Source organism: Camelus dromedarius, chromosome 11, assembly GCF_036321535.1.
Source record: "Camelus dromedarius isolate mCamDro1 chromosome 11, mCamDro1.pat, whole genome shotgun sequence".
Classification (NCBI taxonomy): domain Eukaryota; kingdom Metazoa; phylum Chordata; class Mammalia; order Artiodactyla; family Camelidae; genus Camelus; species Camelus dromedarius.
The window spans coordinates 14,319,620-14,344,604 of NC_087446.1; the positions used below are offsets into that span (position 1 = coordinate 14,319,620).

The 24,985-nt window shown below is 37.5% G+C and overlaps 1 protein-coding gene across 1 annotated transcript in view; it reads left to right on the forward strand.

The window, feature by feature from the left end:
* The first annotated feature begins 716 nt into the window (after window positions 1-716).
* The window catches only part of RAB21 (RAB21, member RAS oncogene family), a 33,689-nt gene continuing 9,420 nt past the window's right edge, over window positions 717-24,985 (forward strand). The window contains exons 1-6 of the mRNA XM_010988219.3: window positions 717-974; window positions 12,676-12,735; window positions 13,507-13,614; window positions 16,578-16,641; window positions 21,837-21,891; window positions 22,410-22,498. Coding sequence (XP_010986521.1) covers window positions 828-974; window positions 12,676-12,735; window positions 13,507-13,614; window positions 16,578-16,641; window positions 21,837-21,891; window positions 22,410-22,498 — 523 coding nt within the window. The 5' untranslated portion in view covers window positions 717-827. The remainder of the gene's footprint in view (window positions 975-12,675; window positions 12,736-13,506; window positions 13,615-16,577; window positions 16,642-21,836; window positions 21,892-22,409; window positions 22,499-24,985) is intronic.

The following is a 24,985-nucleotide window of genomic DNA, read 5'->3' on the forward strand; positions in this document are numbered from 1 at the left end:
CTAAGTTGGGTGGCGAAGAGACGGATGGAAGGACCGACCGGAGAAGGATGGGTGGTCAGGGAAGTCTTTGCAGTTTAAGCTGAGACCTGAAAGATGAGGAGGAGACCAGGTGGTCTGGGGAACTGAAAAGAGGTTCACTGGCTATGAATTGACATCTCACAGAGAAATACTGTCAACAAAATGAAGGGCACCTTGGCAGAACTGGGTTACAGCGAGCCCAGACGTGAGACGTCATTAGCCCTGTAAACATTCCCTTGGCAAGAACGATGACTTTCTGCACTTCGACATTCCACCTGAGCTGGGTTTGCCTCCAATTATTCATACCTTAATCCCGCAGGCTCCTGCCCACGGCAGAGTGGTGGGGAGCCGCAGACAGCCTACCTGGGCAGACGGCCGGGAGGAATCCGCTCACTTCCAGCCCCGCCCCCCCTCCCCGCGGGGCCGAGACCCCAGAAGCCCCGCCCCCGTCCGGGCACGTTCTCCGGGGCCGCGTCCCAGGGGCCGCCCCCGGCCGCGGCGGTCACGTGACCCGAAGTGTGACGTAGGAGGAAGGAGACGCCATTAGAGGGAGGCGGAGAGGGAGCGCTCTTTGCCTTTCCTCGGGTGCCTGACGTGGTGGCTGGGGCCCTTCATTCTCGGACTTGCCCTCGGCTCTCACAGGCCTCGCCCGGAGGCGGGAGCGGAGACGGCGCCCGGGGCGGGCGGCGCGGGTGCGGACGGGCCTGCGCCGGCCGCGGCTGTGAAGGCGCTGCTGCGGCGGCGGCGGCGGTGGTGGCGGCGGGGAGCTCGGCGCGGCGCTAGGGCTCGGGCGGCGGGGACGCGACGGGATGGCTGCGGCCGGCGGCGGGGCGGCGGCGGGCCGAGCCTACTCGTTCAAGGTGGTGCTGCTCGGGGAAGGCTGCGTGGGGAAGACGTCGCTGGTGCTGCGCTACTGCGAGAACAAATTCAACGACAAGCACATCACCACGCTGCAGGTGCGGGCCCCGGGGAGCGGGAGGTGGCGCCTCGGGGCCCCTACCCCTCCGGGGCTCCGAGGACTTTGCCTGTCGCCACGGTCCTCTAGGTCTGGGCTCTCGGATCCCAGGCCTGTCATCGCCGCCTTCGGATTGCCTTTCCGAATTCGCCCTGGGAACACGCGTTGTCGGGGCGGCCTGGAGACAGGAGAACAGGCTGTTGGGAGGGGAGTGGAAGGGCCCTGAAAAGTCCCTAGTGTGGCTGCGCGTGTCGTGGAATCCCCGTCGGTGGGCTAGGTTTTCCCCTTCTAGTCGCTTCCGCTTGGGCCCTAGGTGCCTTCACCCTACAGGCAGTCAACCGAGTGTCAGCCCTTTTTCTTTCTTTCGGAATTAGGAACTTAGCTGCGGATTTGATTTTGCGAATTAGGTGATTTGTAACTTCAGCGCTTACTGATGACTAAGTATTTATGCAAGTTCCATTTTACTCTGTCTTCGAGTAACGTGCTGATTGGCAAAACATTCACCTCCGGAGGGTTTTTAAAATGACCCCTTGCCGGTGTGGGTTACGCAGTTCCATTGCTGCCTGCGTAGGTCTGACTGGTGGGTCACTTCCATCCAGCGATGCGGGTCGAGCCATGTTCACATGGAAACGTCATTTAAATACTGGCCAACAGTTGGTCCTCGAACTAGCAGCTTAGCTGCTGCTGTTATTTATTTGCTTGTGATGTAGGGCCGGCTTTCATCAGCAGTTACACGGTGGTTAGTCGGAAACGTGTTAAAATGTAATCATTGATTGGGAGTGAAGTCAGGCCTCTGAGGTCGTTGGAGTCTCCCCGTCTTCCAAAGAAATCAGTTTGCACGTGTTAGAAGAAGAATATTCAACGAATCTGCCAGGTCAATTTAGTCAGAGGCAGTAGATTCTAGTGGACTTTTGAGCCTGATTTTCATATTGCACCACCATCAGTTTAACTAGCTGTGTGATCTTGGTCAAGTTAATTAACTTTTCTGTGCCTAAATTTCTTTATCTGTTAACATGGCCATAAAAATAGTATCTAGTTCATAGGGTTGTCAGGACAAATATACATAAAAACACTTAGGACCTGATAGTGTAAGCTCTCCATTTTTATTATTGCTAGCCCAAATTGTACAATAGACTGTAATTAGTGATTGTGGAGTGTGTTAAGTGCATGGACACTATTTAATAGAATGCACAGTCTCCTCTTAATTGTTCTGACATTTGATGTTTGATGCTATTATTAAACTACTGAGCCTAGAATTTACAAAGATGCTCTGGTTCTGATTCCATGTTCTATTTTTACTCCTGTGTAAGGCATAATATCTGAAAAAGTCAATGTCAGGAAACTGCATTTTTTTTCTTACATCCTTGTACAAGATCACTTAACGCAATTTTAATTAAGTGTTATTAGAGCAAGGAAATTCGTAGGGTAAATACCTATGATCATTTGGAAGTTTAGGTAAAGTAATAGCAATAACATTTAGTGAGTCCGTACTGTGCTGAATATTTTACTTTTCTTCTTTTCTTTCAATTCTTACAACAGCCTATGAGGTGGATAGTTTTATTAGCCTCATTTTACAGGTGATGAAACAGGCGTGGTCAAGTTGAGTAATTTGCTGGCCATCAGATTGCCACAAGCCATGGTGGCCAAGCTGAAGTTTGAATCCAGTTCTTACTTCAAAGTTTAAGCAATAAGTCACGCTGTCTCTGGATACTGGTAAACCACCCCTTAGTGGTTTCTTTTGTGCTACAAATCTTAGAGAAAAGAGAAAACCTTGTGGTTGTGCTTTTAACGTTTTTTAAAAAATAGTTTAGTTTTTTTATCTAAAAATTGCACTTTCATTATACATTCCAAAAACATATCCTCAAAACTAAAACCAGGCTAAAGATTTTTAATACCTGAGAGGAAACCACTGCAATTTACATGGGAGAGAATGAAGTTGTGGTAGCTCGCTGGTATCAGAAGCATAGCAGTCCTGATTTTAATATTTATTTAACACTCATCACAAACAGTGTCTGGCTTATGTTCCAGAATTGAAGATTTTGCTGCATATCAGTGTATGGGAACAGCATTATATTCAGTCTCTTTCTCTTAGATATCAGTTCATCTTTCTTAACAGTTTGTTTAGAGGAATTTGACTTGAGTGAGACCCATAAAACACAAGCTGGTATGCCTTTCATTTTCAAATGGAGAGGAGATAATGCATCCTAAAGTATGAGGGGAAGAGTTTCCCTTTTTTCTTGTCAACAAAACTACCTACTACCTATCTTTGTAAAATACTTTGTGTTTTGCAAAGTACACTCTCATGTATTCCTATGTTAAAGGCTGAGAGGAACCTAAGAGTTTATGTTTCACTGTTTCAGTCTTTCGTTAAATATTTCGGTCAAGTGACTGCTTCAAACATCTTGGAGGTGAGATGAACTGACATAGAAGGTAGAAAACTATATCCTGAAGCAGCACGTCTCATTTTTGGACAGATTTCATTTCCAACTCATTTTTCTGTGCCTGGAGACAAAAATCTGTTTCCCTGTAGTTTCCAGTCTTAGTTCTGCCCTCTGAATCTTAGCCACATGCAACATCTCTTCTGATAGTTGAAGATAGCTATCACATCCTCTTGAGTCTTGTCTTCTCTTGGGTAAACAGCTCTGGTTCCTTAAACTGGGTCTTCTGTAAAATTGTTCTAAATCATCACTATTTTGACATCTCTTCTTGACAGTCACCACTTAATCATTGTCCTCTTTCCTTAAAATATGATGGCTTGAGCTATACAAATGATTCCAAGTATGGTTAGAACTGTGCAAAGAAGTGCAGACTATGACCTTTCCTGGGGAGAATTCTTTTCTCATACCTAAGTAGAAAAGACTGAGCTTTTTAGTTAGCTGTCACATTGATTAACATTGTGCCCACTGTCTGAGTCTTATTTGCTTGAAAAGAAGGGAGGGAGGGAAGAAGGAAGGTAGGAAGGAAGGAGACTTCACATCCCTCAGCTTCTTTTTTCTTTGATTGTGTATTGGTTTTTTGTCCCTAATGTATTTGACTCATTGAAGTTGGCTTTGATAGATTTGCTCCAGTGGTTAAAGCCTATTAATATCCTTTAAATGTTTGATAATTCAAGAAACTTTGGTGGAGTTCTTGTGGGTCAGGCGCTCGGTTGGGTCCAGGGCATGCAAAGAAAAATAAGGTATCATGCCTCCTCCTCTCCAGGCTAGCTACTCGTAACTTTGTCAGCTGAAGATTTCAGTTGAATGTCTTCAGTGTTCTCATCAGTCATAAGTAGACTCTGAAAGAAAGGGGAGAGAGAGGGCCAAGTGCAGAGCTCTGTGCAAGTCTCATCATAGTCTAGTGACACGTGACCAGAGCTGTATTTCTCTAGACATTCAGAATCTTAGGGGTGGGGTCTTTCAGTCCGTGCTTGGGCCACAGTCCTCTTTCCTCTTGACTGAGAAATAGTTATTAATGGAGTATATTACATATTAATGATAATGGAAGCAGAAAACAAGGCTGAGTGCTATGGGTTACTACCTAGTGGACATGAAGCCTTTAATGAAAATGGCTATTCTGGTATTACAAATCTAACTTTTTTGTTGTAGCCACATTAGTCTTGCCTATACCGGATATCATGAGATGCTCTGTCAGATGCTTGCAGAAGACAGGATCCACTGTTTCTGCACTAGGAGGCCCTATGATGTGGTAAAAAGGGACAGGACTTTGTAGTTAGTTTGAATTTTTGGCTCCTGGATCTTGGCCGATTATTTTAACGTTTGTCAGCTGGCTCATTATCCATGAAATGGGAGAATCTCACCCATAGGGTTTTGATGTGGATTAGAGAGCCATAGTGTGTAAACCTGGCACAGTGTTTGTTTAATGTATGTTTGCCTTTGAATGAATAAATGGTGCTTAATTTGTGTTGGTTTCTTTCATGGTAACTCAGGCAAAAATGTAATGAGGTTAATTTGACATGAATTATTTTGAGAACCCGTGCTGTCTGAGGGACTGCTATATTTTGTATTTTTATACACACATATGTATTTGTTTATTATCAATTCTAGAGTTTTGTCTGAGATCGACATTTCTGGAAATACACTTTTTTGAAAATTGTGGCATTTGCCATGCTTTGGTGTTTTAGTACTACTTCCTTTTTGCAGACCTCTTCCTAGGTTACTGATAATTATGAAGTAATTTTGTTGGATGAGCTCTCTGAGAACTCAAGATCCTTTGCCTGGCTTGCCAAGAAAGCTTGATCTTATATAGAGTCCTCAACTCTCTTATGTGATTTCCTCATTGATTTGGGGCTATGTTAAACTCAACAGAGACAACAAGATTGTAGTAAAGAACTTACTCCTTTTTCTCTGGGATTTAACTGCTGAACCTAGTCAAACTCAAGAATTCTTTATTTCATACCTGTTACATGTCAAACATTGTGCTCACTGGGGTATATATAGATGAGTGAGGAGGTTTAACCATCAGTTAGCTTTCTTCTTTGTTCTTAAATGCTTGTGCCACTTTGATTGTCTTTGGTATGTCTCTGTATGAATGTGTGCTGCTGGGTGATCCCTTCCTTTCTTCAGCTGAACCCTCCCCTCCTTTTCCCCTATTGAAGGTATTATAAGATTATACACTCTAATTTAAATGCCTTCTGTCCCAACTAGTCTCCTATATAAAAAGTAACATTGTTTATAATCAGAACTATCAGTCATCTTCCCTTTTAGAATTCTAACTGGAATTCCACCTATCTGCCTCCTGAAGTAGGTGCCTGTCATTTGGTTAGCAAAGAGGTGCTGTAAGGTTGGCTGGGCAGGTGGTTAGTTTCCTGACAGTATGGCAAATGAGGAAACTAAACTTGGATTAAATTTCTGAGGTCCCACAAATAGTATTGGTGTACCATTTTTTCTTAAGCTAAATCAACTGCATTTTCCCCCGCTGTATACACCTAACCTCCTGAGCAACACTTGGTATTTGGTTCTAGCAGCTGGATTTGCACTTAGCATCATAGTTTCTGGTTTAGGAATCTTGATTTCCTTGTTTGTAAGATTAATGTTTTGAATGTCTGAAATATTTTCTGAGTAGTACTGGAAGCCACTTCAGTGTTGATTCAGCCAGTTCATTTGCAATATCTTTATAAAATAAAGTAGTTGAAATCTTTTTCCTTTTCCCTCAGTATTTCATTAGATAAATATGGGCCATGGAGGGGTGGATGATTTTTTTTAAGAAGAGTTTTTTTTTTTTTAAATGAATCATAGCTTTTAACTTCTAATAAATAAATATTCTATATCTGATGGCCATTTTCTGCTTTGTGTTTTGACCTAGTCCTTAGAAGTGACTTTTTGACTCTCCTTTTCAAAGTATTGACTTGGACTCTAAACTGAGTATAGTACTTCCTTTTAGAAACTAAGGACAAGAAATGTTGACATAGCCAAGGACCCTGCTTAGTTTTCTTTCTTTTATTTAATTAAAATATATTTGATATATAACATTGTATAAGTTTAAGATGTATAACATGTTTGTTATATTTATATATTATAATATAATTTTGCCATTGTAGCTTAGTTTTTTGGTAGCTAATTTTCATTGCCTTACTACAGAGGCAATTTTATAAATTATTTGTCTGAATCCTTTCTTGTCCACATATTAAGTCTGGAAGTAATTAATAGAAACTTTAGATACATAAGCCTGAAACAATGTTAGTAACTGTAGCAAAAATAATACAACTGTTCAGTTATGCACACACATATTATTAATGAAAGTCTGTTGAACCTAAATAAAGACAGGAAGGTATTCATCCACAATTGGTTACTGTACTGCTTTAGGTATTTTGCTCTGCCAATGATTAGCAAGCACGGTTTGGCTAACAAAAACATACACAAGAAAACCCTGTTAAAACATCGATTAAACAAGTTATGAAAAGACTTTCATTTGGCAAATGTAATTTGCTCTTACTGTATCTCTCCTATAACCCTATTTTATTTTTTAAAGTAGAGATTTAAAATATATATATTCACTATGATATCAGATAAAATGTTGGGTAAAAAAGCATCAGGTGCAAATGACAGGTGTCTAATAAGATTGTTAAGTTTGTTAATACCCCTGAAGTTTGGAAGGTTAGATCACTGGGGTAAGAAGAACTAGTCATACTGTCACTCAGGGTCTGGAGGTATAAGGTGGGAAATGTACCATTACTTTGATCCTCATTATTTTGTGCCTACCCTGAGAATATTTTGGGAGATGAGTTGGTGTCCAGGAACATTTAAGTGTCCTAGTGGAGGAGTGCCAGGTTAAGAGTGTGTTGTGGGGAGGGTATAGCTCAAGTGGTAGAGTGCATGCTTTGCATGCCTGAGGTCCTGGGTTCTATCCACAGTATCTCCTCTAAAAATAAATAAACCTAATTACCTCTCCCCCTGCCACTGCCAAAACAAAATAATTAAATAATACAATAATAAATAAATAAAATATAAAAAATAAAAATGTTTAAAAAAAAGTTTAAAAAAAAGCATTAAAAAATGTGTGTATGTTCTAGGATAGGCAGCTTTGTGCAATGGAAGAACACTGTGGAGTCAGACAGGCTTCCACCCACTACATTACCTGACTGAGTTGTCTGACCTTGGGTGAATCACTGTATTTCTTTAAATTGTAGGTTCACAACTGTAAAATAGGGCTAATTACCTACTTCACAGTGTTGTTGTAAAGATTAAATGAAAAAGCCCAGGCGTGGTGGCATGTAGTATGTGCTATTGTTTTTTTCTTCCCATATTCCTAGAACCTTTGAATTGACATTGTTTCATGCCCCTCTCCCCTGCGCTTTCTAGACTGGGGGCCGGGGGGTGGTTCTTCACTGAGATGTTGGCCAGGGATTTATAAAATCCCTTGGAAAAGTGTGTGAAAATTGTTTTTGGTATGTGCATATGAGCAGTTTTCTTGGGAGTGAATGAATTCATAGCTTTCATCAGATTCTCAAAGAAGTCCATGATCATGCCTCCCTCCCACGCTTACTCTGGTATAACAGAATTAAGAACCTCCACCCCAGAGTAAGTAGTATAATCACAAATGGTATCTCAGTAGTCTGGGCAAATTAAGTATGGCTCATAGAGGTAGTTTAAAAAATTAAGATAAATTTCAGCCTTTTGATTGTTTACTGCTATCTTGATGTTCCGTAAAATCTTGCAGCTTTATTCTCAAATATAATTGTATTTGTTTTTAAAACAGAAGATGTTTGTTCTTTAAGAAAATACCTATGCAATATTAAAAACTTAGTATATATGTAAAATGAGATGATTTATATTACAGAAAGAATCTTTCTATAGAATAGGACTTAAGTTTTTCGTTATGAAGAGAAAAAAAGATTTAGTGGGAACTCTATAATAATGTGCTTTACTAGTGCCTCAGATATTTGAGTTAAAATAATTTGGTTTATAAGGAAACTTCTAGGAACACATCTTTTACATAAATCGAGTTAATACCAGGCACATTGTAGCTGTGTTTACCTACAGTTAACAATATTAGCATGGTGGCTATGGCCAGCACTGTGGTTCCTCCCGCCCCTTCTACTAGAGAAGAATTGTTAGCTAACATCTCAGTCTGGGAGGTACCATAGCATGGTGATTATGAGTCATGTCTGGAGCCAGACTGCCTGGATTTCAGATCCTACTCTGTCACTTACTGTGTGACCTTGGGCAAGATACTTACCATTCCTTTGTCTGTTGCCACATCTATAATATTTGGATGGTAATTATATCTAACTCACAGAGTGTTATGAGAAGTGTGTTAATATTGAAAAGTTCTTAGAACACTGCCCATTTCACTGTAAGCACTGTGAAAGTGTTAAATAAAAAATATGTAAAGTAGTTAGCAGGAGACTTATACTCATGAAAAGATAACTTACAATACAAGGTGGTGTAGGCTGTGCATGACAAGATTAGGTTCCCTAAAGTTCTTCAGGGCAGAGAAATTCAGTGCAGTTTGTATGGGTGGCACGAGAAAGCTTACAAGTTCAAGGAGGAAGAGTATAGGTCATGAGTTGGTCTTGGGTAGGTGAGATTCAGATAGAGAATAAGGATTCCCCAGTTTTATGAACAAGGATAATTGGAGGGAATATGTAGTGTAGACTGTGTACGTTGGAGAGTAAGTAGAGACATACTGGCAGCTGATCTAGGAAGACAGATGTGGACAAATGGTAGAGGTCCTTGGATACAAAGATAAGGCTTTGAGATTTTTATTTGTAGATTAGGGCTTTTTGACTTTTACAAAGGAGAACTTATGAATGATTTTGTTAAAAGTGCATAGCACAGTCCTTGGCGGAAGGTAAGCATTAAATAACTGTTAGCTAGTATTAACAATAGTAGTAGAAATGACTGTACAGTGTCTCACTGTGTGGATGGGCTATATTTGTGTATTTTTTAAATTGCCTGTTGATGGGCCTTTAGGTTATTTCATTTTTTTAATATAATCAATGTTGTGATGAACACTCTTTTCATAAAATTGTTTTATACATCCATGGTTTCTTTTTCTTTTTCTTTTTTTCCATTTGAAAAAAACTGAAGTATAGGCAGTTTACAATGTGTTAATTTCTGGTGTACAGCCTAATGTTTCAGTCATATACATATACATATATTCCTTTTCTTATTCTTTTTCATTATAGGTTTTATACCTTTTCCCCCTGGTAACCATAAGTTTGTTTTCTATGTCTGTGAGTCTGTTTTGTAAATAAGTTCATTTGTGTCCTTTTTGTTTGTTTGTTTCAAGATTCCACGTATAAGCAAGATCATATGGTATTTTTCTTTCTCTTTTGGGTTTACTTTACTTAGTATGACGATCTCCAGGTCCATCCATGTTTCTGCAAGTGACATTATTTTATTTTTTATGGCTGAGTGGTATTCCATTGTATAAATACACGACAACTTCTTTATCCGGTCATCTGTCAGTGGACATTTAAGTTGTTTCTATGTCTTGGCTATTGTAAATAGTGCTTCTGTGAACATTGGAGTGCATGTATCTTTTCGAGCTAGAGATCCCTCTAGATACATGCCCGGGAGTGGGATTGTTGGATCATATGGTAAGTAGTTTTAGTTTTTTGAGGAATCGCCATACTATTTTCCATACTGGCTACACCAAACTACATTCTGACCAACAGTGTACATCCATGGTTTCTTAGAAAAGACTTAACACTGTCTCTAAACTCACCATGGGAAGGTGGTAGTAAGTTTCAGAGGGAATGGTAGGAAGGAAATGGTGGAGCATTAGCAGCTCCAATTCACTCCCCTCTGCTGAGACAAAACTCATGACAAAAAGGCTTTTATGATATTATTTACTAGCAAGGATGTAGTTCAAGCATACTTATTGAAAATGATAGCTTATGAGAGAACCTAGCTATAGATATGATAAGGGTCTTTTTGTTTTGTTTTTTAAATCATGGAGGCTTTGGGAATGTAATTTCGCATGTAGACCAGAGGACCAGAGTGTAAAGTGAGACCAGAAGTATTCATATTATGACATAATATGAGACTGGTGGTCCTAGAACTCCGCAGGAAATATGAAAACAAGGCTTGGTAGGGTTTTTTGGGAATATGGGATGACGGGAGGAAGAATAGTCAATGATGATATTTCTAAGATTCTAAACCTCAGTGACTTGGAGGATGTGATTAAAATACTGAAGTTGGAATGGAAAGCCAATTTTGGAGGGAAGATCAGTTTGGATACATTTTGAAAGTAGGAGGGCATTTAAGTTTACTTATCTATTAAATATTTGGATAGGATTCAGATTTTGAGTTTCCTTTTATAGCATTGATATTGAAACAATGTGAATGGGTGAGTTCATATAAATTATGCAGCTGTTACAGCTAATAAGTGCAAAGCTGAGATCCAATATCCAAAGTTCTGCTTCAGAGTTGATATTCGTAGTTCTTATGCTGTGAGTGGGAGATGGTCCTTTATTCACATTCATTGTCATGTATTTGGTCTTCTCATTTTCCAAATTATTTCTTTTGTTATTTTGCCGTTGAATTTATTTTATACCCTTTTCTATGTAACCTTTGTTCTGTTTAATGAGGTATCTTGAGTATAGCTTGGGCCTTGAAGGAAGGCATTCCTGGATTTGCTCTCAGCTCTGCCATTGGTGTCTTTGTGGATTCCTTAGTTAATCACTCAATCTAGTGTCCTTTTCTTACTTTTAATTTTCCTTGGTGTGCATACAGCAGAAAGTCCTCCCTGAAATCTAGGTTCCTTCTCCTTCAGTAATAATAATTCACCATCCTAGCCTTTTATCTGTTTCTCTGTCTCTGCACTTTTTTCTATATAGATACACTTAAAATATGTCTTTCTCTGCATAGCTTTGAACTTGGCTCTCTGTTCCTTTTTTAAACCTGTCAACTGACTGGATTCCGATTGTATTTCTTCTTCAATTACTCTTGATTCTGTTCTCTCTTTTCTGTCTACGTGGACTTAGTTCAGTCCCTTTATGTTTTTCTTTCCAACTTTAAAGTAGCCTCCTGTCTCCCAGGTCTAGTCCTGTCCTTTCTTCCTATCCCAGAGTCATTCTCTTAAAATATAGATCTTATACTTCCCCACTGCTTAAAGGCTTTCATGGATTCTCCATTGTCAACAGTATTATTTCCTAACATTATTTCCTTTAGGTAGGTGTTTCTTTAGGAAAAAAGAAGTCAAATGAGCTTGGGAAATGCTTGTATAAAAGCTGTTAGTCAGTCTTCCTTTTGGCAGAATCTTAGTGTGCTGATGTGCGTTATGAATACACAAAGGGGATACAGAGCAATATGCAGCAGTCCCCAGATATACCTGACTATAGTATACATGAAACAAAAAAACTTGTCTAGTGTCTTGGAACAGGTTTGATTAAGACCCAGAAGGTAAAGTCTATATGTCTAAATATGAAGTTCCAGGACTTTTTTGATTCATTCAACCTTTGCCAATGTTTGTAGTCTTTATCTTTGGTAAACCAACCAACTTGGAGTTTCTTTCCCATGGGGTTTGGAGTTACGTTCTTCAGGCTTTAGTGGCTTCACCCATCTGTTAGAAAAAGCCCCTACTACTTCTAAAGGGGAGGTCATTACTTTCTTTCTGAAGTCTTCTGTGGCTCATCCAGGCAGGCTTTACACTTCTTTTCTCAGCATTTTCCTTACAGTATACTTGGCAAGATCTTCTGTTTTAACACTTATCACGTGGTATTTTAATTCTCTTTACATTTTAATTTCTGCAGTGGACTGTAAGATATATAGTTTAAATCATTAGATTTAGTTTAGATATATTAGATATAGTTTAAGTCATTGAATTATAAAATAATTGCAAGAACATTTCGAATAATAATAGTATTCATTCAGTTAAGTGAACTACCAGTAAACATTTCTTTTATCTCATCTTAGAAGTCTCTTAGAGTTTCTACAATGAGTAGGTAAGGTGCCATCAAATTAAATGCTAAGAAAACGTTCTGTGAGGAAAAACTAAGAAAACATTTAATTACCAACTTTTTTGTACTTTCATAACTTGTGTTCATAAAACAAAATATCTTTTTCTTAGATTATAATATAAAGAGTGTTCGATCTTCAGTGGAAATGGTGTTTGGTCACTAATAAAAACCTCAGTGATTACTTTTTCTCCCAGATAACTGGAGTTTCATATTGACATGATTCATCTATAGTTTTTAAGATAAGAAATGTTACTTTATGTGAAACATTGTTTAATGTATATCTCTCTTTTCTTAGGCGTCATTCTTAACAAAGAAGTTAAATATTGGTGGGAAAAGAGTAAACCTTGCTATATGGGTAAGTTAACTTTTTTAACTGTATGAGTGAAAGCCTGTACCTGTTCTTGGTGCTCTAATAATTAATTGGCTCAAGGAATAAGAATTTGAATTTCTGGATTATTTATTTAGTTAGTTAGTTAATTGAAGGTTAGATAAAACCTTTTTAAAAATAAAGTTTTTTCCCTAAAATCTGGCTAAGAATTATATCTTAAATACAACTGTGTAAATGTATAGTGCTATCATAACTTTTCAGCTAGGGAAGGGTCAACTCAGAGGGATTCCACATGGGAGAAGGAATACAGGAGTGGACAGCCTGCCTGACTAACCACCCCACCCCACCCATTGCACCCCTCCCCCGTCTCCATGTTCCAATCCTCTGAGGGAGTGACTAGTGGAGGGCAGGGCAAGAATAATGCAGTAGGGTACCTGTCAGCAGGTGGAGAACCTAAATTTAGTGCAAGGCCTGTTCCTGGCTTATAATGACATTGTGGCCATCTGACCCTTTGGCAACTGAACTGGTTTTTCTAGTGAGGGTGGGAAGATTGCTGAGGAGGAGGGGTTGGGAAGGGGAGAAGTAACCTTTGTATAACAATAAAACATTAAATACTGATTATATACTGATTATAACGAGTTAAAAAGTGTTTTTGTAACTGTTCTGTTTCTTTTAACAGTATTTTGGGATTATCTGTAACTTTATACCTCACTTTTTAATTAATCAGAAGTTCACTGTAGTTACCATAACAGATGTATGTTTTCTTCTGATCTAATAAGCATTTGTTGCTTTATTTAGGATACAGCAGGTCAAGAGAGATTCCACGCATTGGGTCCAATTTACTACAGAGATTCAAATGGAGCTATTTTAGTGTATGATATAACAGATGAAGATTCTTTTCAGAAGGTATCCTATTTACTTATGGGTAGATAATTAAGTAGAACAACACTGAGTTTCCAAATCTCCATTAACATGCCTTTGTTTACTAATGTGATTAGCTTTGGGTTTAAGGGTAAAGTATAGTTTGTGCATAAATAATGACCTCTCATGTTTTTTAATGGAGTATTTAATTCATGTTAACAATATGAATATCATTTATTAATAGTTTATTACATGGCTTCTCAGATATTAGGGAAGGGAAATAACCTGAAGTAAAGCTTCAGAGAAATATAGAGGCTTTTAATCTCCCTGTTAAAGAAAAAGTTGTATACCGATTTTTGATTCTGTAAACACTGGGCACCTGAAAACTTGGTATGGCTGCATAGATGGGCTCCCTAATTGCGAAGAGGAAAAAGAAGAACTAAATCAAGTTTAAACTCTTTCTTCTCACTAAATAGCTTGGAGAATATGCTATAAACTTTAAAAGGACAATCTAGGTTTATTTTAAAGCTCTTCCATTTTTTTTTTAATCCCTCTGTAAACATTCAGCACAAATTTAGGATTTTTAAAGTTGTTTGAGACCAAAAATGAGTTACCATTAAACTTACCTCTGAATTTTCACCATAGTCAGGATGGTGACCACTTAACTTATTTGACCTTTCCTTTGTAAGGCCTTCTTGGAATAACTTTGTCAAGAGTATATAACAAAAGGGAGTAATTTCCAAAGCAGAAACTTTTCTTGCCTTGAGTTATGAGTTTGTACTTGTTGAAATTACTTGCCTTTTTAGTTTTTTATTTTTACTTATTTCCCGGTATTCAACTGATGAAGCAGATATACAAATTAGCACTTGGATTATTAATGACATATGGAAAAACTTAGTTCAAGGTATAGAAAAATAGGTAGCTTTCAGATTTAATGATATTTTTAAGAATTATTTTGGGGTGCTGTTTGTTATTCCTTCCTGCCTTCTGGCATAAGAAGAAATTGTTTAAGTATTTTATTGATTAAAAGAAGATGGACTCTTTTAGGTTGAAAAGTGACCAGTTATCGCTTGCTGCAAAACAAACCCCCCAAAGTTTGGTGGCTTAAAACTATTTATTTTTTCTTACGGTTTTGTGGACAAGTCCTCTGTTCCATGTGGTATCAGTGGAGTCACGCATGGAGCTGCGTGGAACTGAGGGTTTCGCTGGGTGGGGAACTGGATCCAGGAATGCCGGGTTCTCTTCTGCATGGCCTCTCACTCTTTTTGGTATCTCATCCTCTAGGACTCTCCTTATTCCTTATTGTAGCCTAAGCTGCTTGTATGATAGTTGGATCCCAAGAGTGTGGCTACCGGACCTTCTTAAGGCTTTAGCCTGGAATTGGCATAGCATTAGTTCTGCCACATTCTCCTGGTCAAAGCCAGTTATAAGGCTAGCCCAGAGTCAAAAGAGAGAGGAAACAGACTTGGCAAAGAGTCTATGACCATCTTTAACTCACCACAGAATGTATGGGGGTAATGAATAGGGTGTCTGTGAAGGGGGATCTGATTGCAGACGAATAAGTATTTTTTTAAAAATATCTTAGATTTAGTGCATCGTGATACTGTATGTACAGGGAGTGTGGTAATACTAATTGGATTCTGGCATATTTCCCTCGAAGAGTTGAAGTTGTACATTTTATACCAGTACTGTCAAATTTTTCTTATGTGAAATCATCTAGGGGTGGAAGTTAAATGCTTCTCAGAAAATGTGACACATACATGTTAATGAAACAAAAAAATGGGGCTGTACTGAGACTACTGTACTGCTGTTACAGAGATAAGGTATTGATACTGATTACCTTTGTTTTTATAAAGATTTTGAGTTTACTAAAGATGGTTCTTCTACATTCTTTCTGTGATTATTTTATTATTATTTTTTCAAATGGAGGTACCGGGGATCGAACCCAGGACCTTGTGCATGCTAAGCATGCACTCTGCCACTGAGCTATACCCTCCCCCAGTTCTTCCGCATTCTTGCAGAGAAGTGTGAAACTGTTACTTTGTGCATAGGAACATGTACACAGTAAATGCTTACCACACATATCTTATGTAATTTCTGTAATTTATGTGTGTGTGTATTTTTTCAGGAAGATATGTAAGTTCTCTGTGATTTGATTACATACACATTAAATTCCATTACAAAAAATGAGAGGAGGTATCCCATGCTTTTTCCTGTTTCATTGTCATCAACTTGTTTAAAATCATGAGTTGAAAAGATTACTTAACTTCAGTTTACTCCAACTGCACTGCTGTGCTGCATCCATAGTGAAGAATCCATTTGCTAGTGGTTCTCCATCAGGGGACATCTAAAGACATCTTTGATTGTCGCAGCTGGAGGGTGGTACTGCTATCTAGTCGACAGGAGGCCAGAGATGCTGCTAAGCATCACGATACACAGGAGGGACCCTCACAACAAAGGGTTACCTAAGCCAGAACATCAGTAGTGCCAAGGTTGAAAAAGCCTGTCATATACCAAAGGATGAAATTTTATTTTAGTCTTTTTGGTACCCATATCGTTTTGTTTTTCTTTTACTTGTGTGACACAGAAGCTCCTATGCCCTCTATTTTGGAACCAATTGGTTATAAAATAATTTAATTAAGCTTATGTGTTTTTAAGTCCAAGGTGACTCTGTACAGGCATTTGTTATCAGAGGCTAGAACTGACACACTTTGGCTCTGGTGTACAGCTTTTCTTGGATTTATGAAAATTTGTAATTTGAGGTGCTTTTGTTCATACTTACATGTAGATATAGAGAGAAATCTTTCCATTGGATGGTTGTGTGTGTGTGATTTGCAATATAATCAATCTGGCAATAAATGATCCTACAGTGAGTCATTCCTAGTAACAAAATATGCGGGCTGTTAGACAAACTTTTGAGGTATTTACACAATGTTGAGTTTTGGAGTGTTGTAATGGTAGTCATTGTAACAGGATTTGTTTTAATATTTACTCTTTTGTATACACAGGTAAAAAACTGGGTCAAAGAATTGCGGAAAATGTTGGGAAATGAAATCTGTTTGTGTATAGTTGGTAAGCTTCATTACTTTTTAAAAATGTCCTTTGTTTCCTTAACACTTTATTAAAGAATGGTAAATAAGTAATTCTCATTTTAAAGTTACATGAGAAAAGAAGAATGGTATTTTAGGATTTACTATTTTAGAATAATTTAGGATTTGAAAGTGATCCTCCAGGAGATTCAAACATCTGTCCTTCAAGGAATGCCTTGTGGAGCCAATGGGAGGCACTAAGCATGTAGGGCTTTAGTCCCCCTGGCCTTGCCTTAATTTGACCTTTAGGTTTTCACCATGAGATTATTTTAGAAAAAAAGAGCTCAGCAACTGCTTTACAAAATGATTAAAATTAATGACTTAAGCTGGTGTTCTTGTTTTATACACTTAACTATAAGCATTTTTGAATTAAGGGCAAATTTGACTCCAAGGAAATAAGTAGATCATGATATAGTAGGGTCGAGGAGTATTCTTAATTATTTTTTTCCATTTGTTTTAATTGAAGTATAATTAGTTTACAGTGTTATATCTGGAGGAATATTCTTAATGGGTAAAATATACGGACTCCAGAACTCACTCTGAGACTTCTGGAATTTCTCTTTGCTTCCCTTTTTCTGTAGGTTATTATTTCTATGATATAGCAGCTAATTATTGAGCAATAAAGGGTACCAGATACTGTGCTGTATACTCAGTAAACATTCTCTCTTGTACCCTCACAGCCCTGTGAGTGAGGGCTTTGTAGAGGAAGCTGAGCCCTGGAGAGACTTAATAACTTGCTCAGTGTCATGCAGCTATCAGAGATGGGGTTCACACTGATGTCATTCAGACGCTTGTGCTTCTGTTACTCATCTTTACGTTGAATGGCCTCAGGCTGTTTTCTCTCTTCCCTTCTTTGTAACTGATGAGTGGCCTGGGAGAAACCAGGGTAGTTTTACTAAAGGACATAGAATGAAATGGCCAGCGTGGTCTAATTCTGCTTTTAGCCTTAAGAATTATTTTTAACTTGAGTTTATGTTTTTCTTACATTTTTTTCACCATTAGATTGGTTAACTTTACTGGTCCATATCAGGGCGCAAGTTTGGGAGAAGAGCAGGAGGTGATCTGGGCTGCCTTTTAGTCTAGATGCTAGGAGTCAGGGTAGAGGGAGGGGGTGTTTCAGACCAGAACAGGAGTGGTAGACCACACAGGGGTGAGGGGCCAGAGCTGCAGCCAGTCATGCGTTAGTGAGATAGCCTGCCTTCATCTGGTGTGTGGACTTACTGGCAGTGGAAGTGTCCGCAGGAGGTGAATGACTGAAGAACTGATTATTTGGGATTCTGGTTGTCTCTCAGAAGAGAGGAGGAAGTACCTAACATATTCTTAAGAAAGTCAGAGAACCCTCAAGAGCTTGGATACTTGACCAAAGTTACAAAGTAACATTTAAAATAAATTAGCTGGGTAAATAAGCTTAAAATTCAGTATTTTTCATGTTCATATTCTAAGAAGGTTCAGTCACATTGGATCTGATAGCTTACTGCCTCAAGTATGGTTAGACACATCTCCTTTAATATTTTATAATGTTTATTAATGATTGGTATAAAGTGTAAAAAGCTCTCACTCTCTCGTCTTTTCCATTGGCAAGAGTGACACAGAATTTTAGTTGTAATTCAGAGTTGGAAGAATTTTGAGAGCCTGTTGAGCACAAAAGGAAAATTTCACAAAGTTAACATATGTGTGTAACCAGTACAGGAGAAGCCCTGCCCTACTCTTTCTCATCCCAGCACTACCCCAGTTGTCTTCCCCTCACCGTCCCCCACCCCCAAACATGAGCTGGTCTTTTTACTTAATGGACTAGTTTTGTTTTGAATTTCATATACATGGACTCATACAGTATGGATGCTGTTTCGTCTTTTTTTTGTCTTTACATTATGTTTGCTAGATTCCTCTGTGTTCTTATATATAGTTGTAGTTCATTTCGTTCTGGTGCTCTCTAATGCTGTGAATATTCCACAGTTTATCCTTTTCCTATTGATGGACAGCTGCATTATTTTTCCCACCTCTTGATTTTCATTCGTTCTTTAAAGTACTTCAGTGTTTATTCTTTCTTCTGTTTTATTTCTAACTTCAAAAGAATACTGCCTCACAGGATTGTAGTAAAGATTAAATAATGATTTAGAAAACACTAGGCGTAGAGAAGGCATTTAACAAATATTTGTTCCTTTCCCTTTACATAAGACAGCCCTTCAGACATTGGAAACCTACTTGGATGGTTCACCTAAAATCTTCTCTAGATCTTCAGCTGTTTCTCACTTGGCCTAACTTTCAGACGTTCTCATCATCCTGGTTATTTTTTCCTAGGCTTATTTCAGTTACTAGTGTGTTTCCTACACTTGAAATGAACGCTAGACTCCAGACATTGTTGAGTCAGTGTATATACCGTGGCTCCTTTTTTTAAATCCTCACACTGTCCTTCTACCAACATTGCTCAAGGTTGCATACACTTTTAGCAGCCATTTCAACTCAGTGTCTCTTTTATACATATAGTTAACAAACATCTGAATTCCTTTTTTGTAAGTATTGCTCTTCTGTCAGTTGTTTCCCAGCTTCCTACATAATTAAGTCATTTAAACCTAAGTGTAGAAATTTCAACTTGTCATATGTTTCTGGATTTTTGGTCTATAATCTGCTAGCTTTTTCATATGTAAATTAGATACTGAACCTTCTAGACTTTTATCTAAGCCTCTGATAATGTGTAAAACAGAGCTGGTTTAAGTAAACTAGGTAAGGCAGTCAGGGTCATGGTAGAAATTTTAATTATCATGGACTTTAATTCTCTCATAACAATATTGACTTTCCATTTGATCATTCACTGGGATGGATGTGACTATTTTTGGTAACTACTGTTTATTGAACATTTACCATGTACTAGTCCTTTTACCTGTATCTTATTTTCACATCAACCCTGCAGAATTTGTTAGTTTGTACAAAGTGAGGCTAAGAAGGAGTTAAATCATTTGCCCAAAATTTTATAGTTATGAAGTGAGCCAGGACTTACAAAAGCTTCTTTCCACTAGGCCATACACCATCTAGTCTAAGCAAAATATGGTTCTAGCTCTTTACCGCTACTAGATCATCTGCCCTTAGCAGTATGTCCCTTCCATCTTACTAATTCCGATGGGTATTTTGAAGAAGATGAAGTTTTTACTATTCTTAGCAGGGTGGCCTTTTCCTCTCTCTCCAGTAGCTTCACCCATTTTCTCCCCTAACCTTTCCAGGACTTTCAAGGAGTTGCTTGCTTTGGTGGTTGTCCTTGTTTTCAGATGTTTTAAGCCAGTTAGAAAGTTCCCAGTGTAGCTGTGCAGTAGCAGTAAAACAGATATGAGTCTCAGAGCTGTAATGTTTTAGCTCTCTTGCTTTTAAAAGAACATAGGAGCTAAAAAGGTCTTAAAACTTTAAGCTAAAAACTGCCAGTCACTCACAGGCAGTTTTCTGTGATTTAGTCTGTGCTGTCAATCTGTTATGACACTGATGTTTCAAAGAAATAGTAGTTAGTAGAGGGATTTTTTTGTTTAAAATAATAATTATGTCATTAAAATAGCTATTTTAATGATAACTGACTTTCAGTTGGTTAAGTTTAAAATGTTATTAAATAATAAAGCAGTGTCTGAATAATTTTTCCCAAATACTCATTTGTGATGGTAAGGTGATTGTTCACTTTCCCTATTCTCATTTTTTAATAGATGTTGGTAATTCTGGTGGATTTTGAAAAAAGAGGTGTTAAAGATCTAAAAAACCAACTCATAGGATTTTAGTTAATTGCAGCCAGAGCTTCCTGGTTGCCTATAGGAGACTCCTGTTTCAGCTTTTTACAGTGGCACCTTGTGCCTCTGTTTGTTGGAGCCACCTGCCACTAGGTGGTGCTTTTTGCATTCTTCATAGCATAAAACAACTTGTTATTCCACTGGTGATTGTTGGATATATCGGTTGTAGTATTCAGCAAATTAAAAATTTTATTGACGAAGTATAATGTGAGAAATCAGAACTAATATGTGTCTTCTCACTGAGGGAGACTGATAACTGTTCAAAGAAGGAAGAGTTCATTACTGAATTTGTTAGTACCCGCTGAACTTTAGTATGTCCGCTTGCTTCCCCCTCAGCCTTAGTCTGCGATGGCGAATCGTTGCTTACAGCTGCTCGTAGTTAGTTTCCCAGATTATTTGAGGTCCTCCGTGCACAGGACCTCTGGGCTTGCACTTCTCAGTTCTGAGCACTGTGTCCCTCATTGGGTGCTTACTTCAGTGCTTTATCTGAAATTGTCTTCTCAAATCTCTAAGGTCCCAAGAAAAAATGACTTTAATCACAAGGTTTTCTTTCTTTACCCCTGTAGGTTATAATAAAAGAAATGAAAATGTGTGTTTGACATTTCCTTTCTTAGGGTGTTTTTCCCCTTTCCTGTCTGTTATTTCCATTGCCTTTAGCACTGTGTCTAGCCTGCTCACTTTAATCTCTACCCTGTATTTAGTAAGAAATCTGCATTTTGCTGTTTCTTCACTTTTATTCTAGGGGCTTTTTAGCATAATCTCAGTTTGGTTCCATTGTTTAAGGAGAGGTAAACTTACTTTCAGTCATTTAATCTGCATGCTGTTCATAAACTAAATTCTTTTCATGTTTTCAAACAAACAGTACAGTTCCTTCCCCTGCAGTGGTGAAGTGCTTCAAAAGCCATGCATTGTAATGCTTTCTCTAACCAGTTCATATCATCCAGAAATCCAAAATACTCTTAGGATCCAAGAGGCTAGCCAGGTATATTTTCATGAGCAATAAGGTAGCCTTGCTTAATTATTGACTGACTCTAAGTTGATTGGGGACCATTACACTTGGCTAAGAACTATATAGGTTTATCCTTAGGGTTCCCTGGTGAATCTTAATCCCTATTCTACCATAAATCAAAAATAGTGTCTATCTCTTTGGAAAAGTTACTTGTCTGACAGAGGCTGCAGCTTCAGAAGGGATATGCATTGAGCCATTTGAGGAAGGTTGGGGCATTCACCTTGACAGTGATGATCAGCCTTTCCATCATGGGAGTTAACTTTATAGTTTCAGGACATTGAGAAAGCTGATGGGAGTTTGAATTATTTTCCCAGGTGATTAAAATGGCAGTTGGATATTTATAATTGGTTTAATTTCATTATAAAAATGAATCAATATTAAAGATTGGCATTTACTTTTTCAAATTAGGTAATAAAATAGACTTGGAGAAGGAGAGACATGTTTCCACTCAAGAAGCAGAATCGTAAGTGTTATCCCTTCGCCTCTCCTTCCCCTAGTCACTCCCTGTGAGCAATTGTCATCTTTGCACAGTATTCTTTACCATTTAGGTGTAACTCAAACCTCTTAATATAGATTGAGCTATTGGATTCAGTGAAGCATGATTACATTGGTAATTTCTGGACTTCTGGTGATATTTAAAGATACTCGATTCTCACTTCTCTTTCTGGTTTCAGTAAAAAATATGAGTAATGCAGAAGAAAACTATCATGGCCAAATGGTCAGTGAGTCACAAAAACTAAAGTATTTGGGTTCCAAATTAACTTATAAAAATTTCAAGTCTTATTATACTTATGTTTTTATTTAAAAGTTGGTTCAATATAGAGAGATTAAGTGGTTATATGATCTTAATTTCACTAAACCTAGGTGAATTAGTAATAATAAACTAAAATTGCTACTGTAAAAAAAATTTAAATAGGCCAAAAACATGAAACTTTTTTTTTACATCAATCCCTGATTTCTTTTTCTTTTTTTTTTTTTAAGGTATGCAGAATCTGTGGGAGCAAAACATTACCATACTTCAGCCAAACAGAACAAAGGAATTGAGGAACTCTTTCTTGACCTTTGTAAAAGTAGGTATATTTAGATTTAGTATGTTTAGATATGGCTCTTTTAAAAATACCCTATTTCCAAAGTGATGCTTTACAGTGTTCGTTTCTGACTGCATTGATAATTTGTCACGTCTACTAGTATTACTACTTACTTAATATTTTAAACTAACTTTTTGAAGCGTAAATACTTACTTTTCCCCTATTTCAAGCAGTAATCAATGGTATGAAATCGTGTAGTATGTGCTAAATATTTAATAAAATAAATGTGTTACTATTAAAAGTAAAAATGGAAGAGGAATATACAGAGTAGAACAGATTTAAGAGATGTAACAGTCTGTTGCAGTGGAGGAACCTTATTTGGACCCTACCTAATTTGACAAATGAGTGAAAAAGAACATTTGTGAAACAGTTGGGGCTATATGAACACTCACTGGATATTTGATTATATTCAGAAATTATTGTGGGGCAGGAGGGTATAGCTCAGTGGTAGAGTGCACACTTAGCATGCACGGGGTCCTGGGTTCAATCCCCAGTATCTCCATAAAATAAATAAATAAAAATACCGAAAACCTAATTACCACTCCCCACAAAAGAAATTATTGTAAATTTCTAAGGTGTGCTCGTGGTGTTTTGGTTATGCTTAAAAAAGAGTTCTTACTTTTTAAAAAAATTTTGATCTTTTAGAATTTGTATTAAAATAATCTGTGAATAAAATTATGTGTCTGAAATTTGATTTAAAGTAACAGTAGAGATGCCTCCCAAGTACGGATGAAATTGTATGATGGACATACAGATTTTCATTATGCTATTCTTTCTACTTTTATATATGTTTGAAATTTTCCATATTAAAAAATTTAAGAACAGCGAAAGAAAAATGTTTGTTGTATGCAACCTGAAAGTCATTTCTCATATCACCAATAGGATGCATACCATACTTAAGAAAACCCTAGTTTACAGAATAATGGATTGGAATGATTGTATCAAATGATATATAATCCTTGAAGTTATAGACCTGACTCTTTTGAGAAGTTGATGAAATGATGGTTTTTCTCTCTAGAAAAATGTACATATACACAAATTTTGGAGTAAATTTCAGTTTTATGTAGAGCTGAAGGTTATTCATAATCCTTCTGGAGCAGTGATTCTCTAAGCGCAGCCCTTGAGCAGCAGCGTTAACATCCTCAGATGTGTTAGAGATGCATATTCTTGGGCCCTACCCCAAACCTCCTGAGTCAGAGTCTCCGGAGGTGGTGTCCAGAATCCCTCTTTATGATTCTGATACTAAAATTTGAGCACCACTGCGCTACATATCAGTCACTTGGAGATTTTGTTAAAATGCATTTTTTGATAAAGTGCGCCTGATGTAGGCCTGAGTTTGTCTTTTCTAACAGGCACCCAAGCGTTGATGATACTGGTCCTCAGACCATACTTTTGAGTACCAGGGTTCTAGATCAGTGGCTTATAAATGTTATACATCTCATATCTTTATATTAAAAAAATAGAGAATTCTCCATATGTTTATTTTGAAATTAAAGAACATGTACAAGTACTTGTATTTTTGCATATTATAAAACACACCTAAAAATAGAAATTTTGAGAGGTTGAGGAAAAATAAATAGAAATTAGAATTTGTACTTTTTAAAAAATTTCCTCTCAGTGGATTGTCCCGTATAACCTCGATTTGGAAACCGTTGTTCAAGAGCAGTCTCTGGACTCCAGTTTAAGAATCCTTGTTCTGTTTTAAGGACTTTTTTCTTTCCTCATCTTTTCAAATATGTATTTTGCAGCTATTTACTCCAAATTTGTGTCTTGTATTTTCATTTTTCTTAACTGTCTCTCAAAGAGCAGAAGTTCTAAATTTTAATAAAGTTCAATTTATCAGTTTTTCTTTGAGTTGTGTTATGTCTTATATGAGAAATCTTTGCTAACTCAAAGTTACAAAGATTTTCTTCTACAGAATTTTCTCCTGTGTTTTCTTCTAGAAGTTGTTTTTTATTTAAGTCTATAATTTTTTGTTAATTTTTACATATGGTGGGAGGTATAGATCGAATTTTTGTTTTTTACATGTAAATATCTAATTCTAGTGTTTCTTAACAAGATTATTATTTTTTCATTGAATAAATTTGGGACATATACCAAAAATTAAGTGACCATATTTATAGGGGTCTATTTCTGGACCCTGTTCCATTTATCTCTGTATATCTTCTTTCACCAATGTCTCACTGTCATCATCAGAGCAACTTTCTACTGTATCTTTGTTCTTTCTCTTCCATTTTAAACTCTCTTTCAAATATTATTTGCCTAAAAGTATTACTAGTTGAATAAATTTTCTATCCTAAATATTGCTTATACTTGGAACAATTTGAACTTCTTTGACATATTTGTAAGTACATTTGGAAAATCTTAAGGTTGCTACTTGTATACAGTCATTTATTCAAATCAAAAACTTGTTTTCTCTATTAATGTCACTGTGGCTGTTATACAAGTGGACAAATACACTTGCTGTTA